Source organism: Ixodes scapularis, unplaced genomic scaffold (genome assembly GCF_016920785.2).
Source record: "Ixodes scapularis isolate PalLabHiFi unplaced genomic scaffold, ASM1692078v2 PGA_scaffold2__306_contigs__length_199485367, whole genome shotgun sequence".
NCBI lineage: Eukaryota > Metazoa > Arthropoda > Arachnida > Ixodida > Ixodidae > Ixodes > Ixodes scapularis.
Window position 1 is genome coordinate 64,136,073 of NW_024609857.1, and position 4,089 is coordinate 64,140,161.

At 49.0% G+C, this 4,089-nt stretch overlaps 1 protein-coding gene across 1 annotated transcript; it reads right to left on the reverse strand.

Moving 5' to 3' along the window:
• Positions 1–363: 363 nt before the first annotated feature.
• LOC121836505 (putative nuclease HARBI1) lies at positions 364–1,757 on the reverse strand. The gene is made up of 3 exons (XM_042291417.1): positions 1,153–1,757; positions 1,014–1,119; positions 364–558 (listed from the first exon to the last, which is right to left on the reverse strand). The coding sequence occupies exons 1-3, from the start codon at positions 1,755–1,757 to the stop codon at positions 364–366; spliced, it is 906 nt and encodes a 301-aa protein (XP_042147351.1).
• Positions 1,758–4,089: the final 2,332 nt, after the last annotated feature.

A 4,089-nucleotide genomic window follows, 5' to 3' on the forward strand; every position in this document is an offset into this window, starting at 1 on the left:
GCAGTGCATTTCATGCCGTGCAATTTATAAACATTGTACCTTGTGCTAGCGGCTTGTAATCCAGATATGGGTTTACCCATCTTGTGACAGGGGACAACTATCAACCTGGCAGCCCTTCTATGGACGTCGCAGAGCCAGAGGCAAGTGCCAGTGCCACAGCAGCTACAGGAGCAGACCCGGGTCCCCCCACCGAGCAGACCGTACCTGCTCCTGCAGCTGCTTCAAGCTGCAGCAGCGACAGGGTGGCGGCGACTCAGGATGAAGGCAGGCCGGCCAGAGGGAGAATGGTGCTCCTAGAGCAGGCTCTCTCAGCAGAGAACGATGTACGAAGTTCTCTGCTGAGGGCAGAGTCTGCCATCCGAATCAAGCTCCTTGAGGAGGAGCAGCAGATGAAAGGTGGCAAAGCACCAAATGAAGGTGGCAGAGCAGCACCCCTGGTACCCGGCGTTCTTCGTACAGCACCCGCACACGGGAGTTGTCAAATATCCGGCTGTCGTGCACCGACCCGGACCAGCTCACAACCACATCGTAAAATTGCAGCTGGGGGCCGGTGACAGCCTGCAAGTAGATTGCGTTGAAATGAAACATGAAGACATGAGTAAGAAAAATTAGTGGCAATGGTCCCATCGAATGAAGCTGTCGTAATACTCGACAAATATTTTCATTACAAAAACTGCTCAAGTGATGTCTTCTGACAATGTCAATATGAAAATTGCAAGCTTCGAAAAGTATGAATATTGCAGTTCATTTGGAAGCGAATATCAAATAATGTATTATTTGAAACTACTATTAGAAAATTAGAATATTCGTGCAGCCCTACTTTTTGCACATAGAATTCGTGCAGCCCTACTTTTGCACATAGCATCAAGGGGAAAAAAACTGTACTTTCTTAATTTTCAGTGGCATCGCCAACCATGTCATGTGCCAGACGCTTAGAGCAACATGTATCAGGTTATTAGTTCTGGCTCAGTTTGGCGCAGCAGTTCAACCACTGCATATAGCGAAGCAAAGACGAGAGGGCTTTGACTACAATGTTTGGGGCAGAATTTCCAAATTTCCTGCAGTCGAACATGAGCGCATACTCCAATGAATAACAACTCGCGATCGCCGCAAGCGTTGCTCTTTAAACTCTAAATTCGGTAAACCGCGAACTCTGTACTCGTTACCTGGACAATGATTGAGAAAACACCCTTGCGGTTGCGGAACACCTCCGCGTCGTCGCCGCCGGGGCTCTTGATTCGCACGTGGGTGCAGTCGGTACACCCGGTGACGCCGGGGAATTTTGCAAGTGCGAAGAAATCGAGCATCACCGTGTTGATTTGGGCGGCGCTGGGGAAGTGAACGAGGTCCCGGAACAGGTGTCTCGCGATCAGCTGCGTAACTACTCCTACCGCACGGCACACTGTTGGTTGGGACACGTTCACGAGGTCCCCAGTCACAACCTGGAAGGTCCCGGCACCATAAAACCGCAGCGTGACCGGCAGTTGCAGCATGGGGGTCAGCGGAAGGCCCCTGCAGTCGGTGCTCGTTTGTAGCGGCAGCATCCCGAGCAGCTCTCGCACGGTTCCCTTCGTAAAGCGGTACCGCGCCAGGAACTGCCCGTCGTTGTAGCGCTCCATTGGGTTCTCCCTATCCCGAATTGATGGTCGCGGTACTCGTGGCAAAGGAAACGCGCCCCCGAAGACGATATCGCACGCGCGAGTTGCGAATTCGAAGGCGGAGATCCTCTCGGCGACGTCGCTTCGCCAAGCTGCCATGTTGAAACGACTACAAAGTCGCGTTCAAGATAGGTCCAACCCAGTCTTGAAATTCGGGCACTTCAAGTTCGCTTCAAGCTCCGTTCAAGATCGGTTCAAGTTAAGGTGCGTTTATGAAGCGCGCTTGCTCGTCGCAAGACGGACTTGAGCAAGTTGAAGCTCGACTTCAGAGCAAGTCACATCTATGAATTCGGGGATGAGTCATCGGCTCCTGGTCCAGATGGTATTCATTATTATATGCTTCAACATCTCCATCCTTCCACACTTGATATTGTTTTATACTTTTTTAATCGTAGTTGGTTCGAGGGCTACTTTACATTGGACTGAAGAATGGCAACAACCCATACTCAAGCCCGGTAAGGATCCATCCTGTGCGGGTAGTTATAGGCCTATCGCTTTGACTAGCTGCTTTGGAAAGACTTTTGAACGAATAATTAATAGAAGATTGATGTATTTCCTTGAACTAAATAAACATCTAGATGTGAACCAATGCGGCTATCGTACGTCTCGGTCCACTCTTGATCATTTAGTACGGCTGGAGATAGTCGTGCGTGAGGCCTTCGTTCATCGACAACATTGCCTATCTTTATTTTTCGACCTCAAAAAAGCCTACGATACAGCCTGGCGTTTTGGTACTCTGAGGGGCTTGTATGATATGGGTATTCGTGGTCGAATGCTTCGTACCATTGAGAGCTAGCTACCTGAGCAGGCGCACCTTTCGTGTTCAGATAGGAACAGCTCTATCTAAAGTGTTTGTCCAGGAAAATGGCGTTCCTCAGGGAGGCGTTCTTAGTGTCACTTTGTTTATTATCAAAATTAACTCCCTTGCATTGGCTATTCCCCCATCGGTGCAATATTCACTCTATGTAGACGACCTTCATATCTCTGTGTCGTCTTGCAATCTGTCACTGTGTGAGCGACGAATTCAGCTAACCATCAATAAGCTATCAACCTGGGCCAATCAAAATGGGTTTAAGTTTTCCTCGGATAAAACAGTTTGGGTGTGCTTTTCTCGGAAAAGTGGACTACTTCCAGAACCTGTTCTTGCACTAAACAATTCCACAGTTTCTGTGAAGCCTGAGCACAAGTTTCTGGGTCTTACATTTGACAGCAAACTAACCTTTGGTGCCCATATTAAGAATCTAAGATTAAAAGCTCACAAATCACTTAATATAAAAGTCCTGTCCCACCGATCCTGGGGTTCTGACCGGACGTGCCTTTTGAGGATATATCGCTCGATAGTGCGATCACGACTGGACTATGGCAGTATTGTTTACGGTTCAGCTAGGCCTTCCATTCTAAAAATGCTCGATCCTATCCATCATCTTGGGTTGCGACTGGCGACAGGTGCCTTTCGCACGTCTCCTGTGCCAAGTCTGTATGCAGAGGCCAACGAGCTGTCTCTTGAGAAGAGAAAATTTTCACTGGGCTTTATGTATTCCCTGAGAGTCAGGTCCATCTCTGATCACCCTGCGCGAATGGCTGTGGAAGACATGCGCTCTGAAAGGGTGTTTCAAAACAAAGCCACGATTGTGCCTCCCTTCTCTTTGAGATTGAAAAGTGCCAGTGAGAACATGACACTCGATTGGAGGCCCCCGGTAGTGCAGTCTACTGTTGCGGGAGCACCTTGGGAGCACCCTGTCATTAAGTGTGACCTTTCACTCACGCGATACAAGAAAGCTGATACTCCTAATACTGTGTTCCTTCAGGAATTCTTAGCACTGCAAAGTCTATATTCCGAATATGTAAGCTTCTACTCAGATGGTACAAAGACGGAATCTGCTGCTGGGTGTTCCATGATTGGCCCAATAGTTCAACTTGTTAGGCGAATCAACCCCTCTGCTTCTATTTTTACAGCAGAGCTCTATGGTCTGCTTCTTACCATACACTCTAAGAAAAAATGGAAGAAAAAAGTAGCAACGGCGCGTCTTCCTCCCTTCTACTGACGCGCCCCCAAGCGGACACGAGAAACAGGGAGGAACGAAACGTTTTTCTCCTTCTCCAGGCAGACGGGAGAAAGCTTTCGCCCTCCCGACTCATCTTCTTTCGGTTTCGTTTTTCGAGCAGGTCGCGGGCGTTGTTTAATAAATAGCTGTTGAGTTGATTGAGCTTCAGCGGCAGCAAAGGCCGCCTGTAATTCCGTCTTCTAGTCTAAACGTGCAGAACATTTCGGTTGCATTGACGTTTTTATCCCTAATTTTATCAAACGAGCAAACGAAGCCGCTAGAAACAGCGAAGTTCCGGAGCAGTGCCAGCAGCGCCACGTACACAGTGGGGGATGGCCGTCTCCGGATTGCGGGACTCGCGCGCAGTGTTGCCAATGTAGCGGTTT

Coding starts and splice junctions, on each gene's coding strand:
- LOC121836505 (XM_042291417.1), bottom strand. CDS start 1,757: ATGGCAGCTTGGCGAAGCGACGTCGCCGAGAGGATCTCCGCCTTCGAA. Junction 1,120..1,152: donor GTCCAGGTAACGAGTACAGA/GTTCGCGGTTTA, acceptor GAGTTTAAAGAG/CAACGCTTGCGGCGATCGCG. Junction 559..1,013: donor ATTGTAGTCAAAGCCCTCTC/GTCTTTGCTTCG, acceptor ATCTACTTGCAG/GCTGTCACCGGCCCCCAGCT.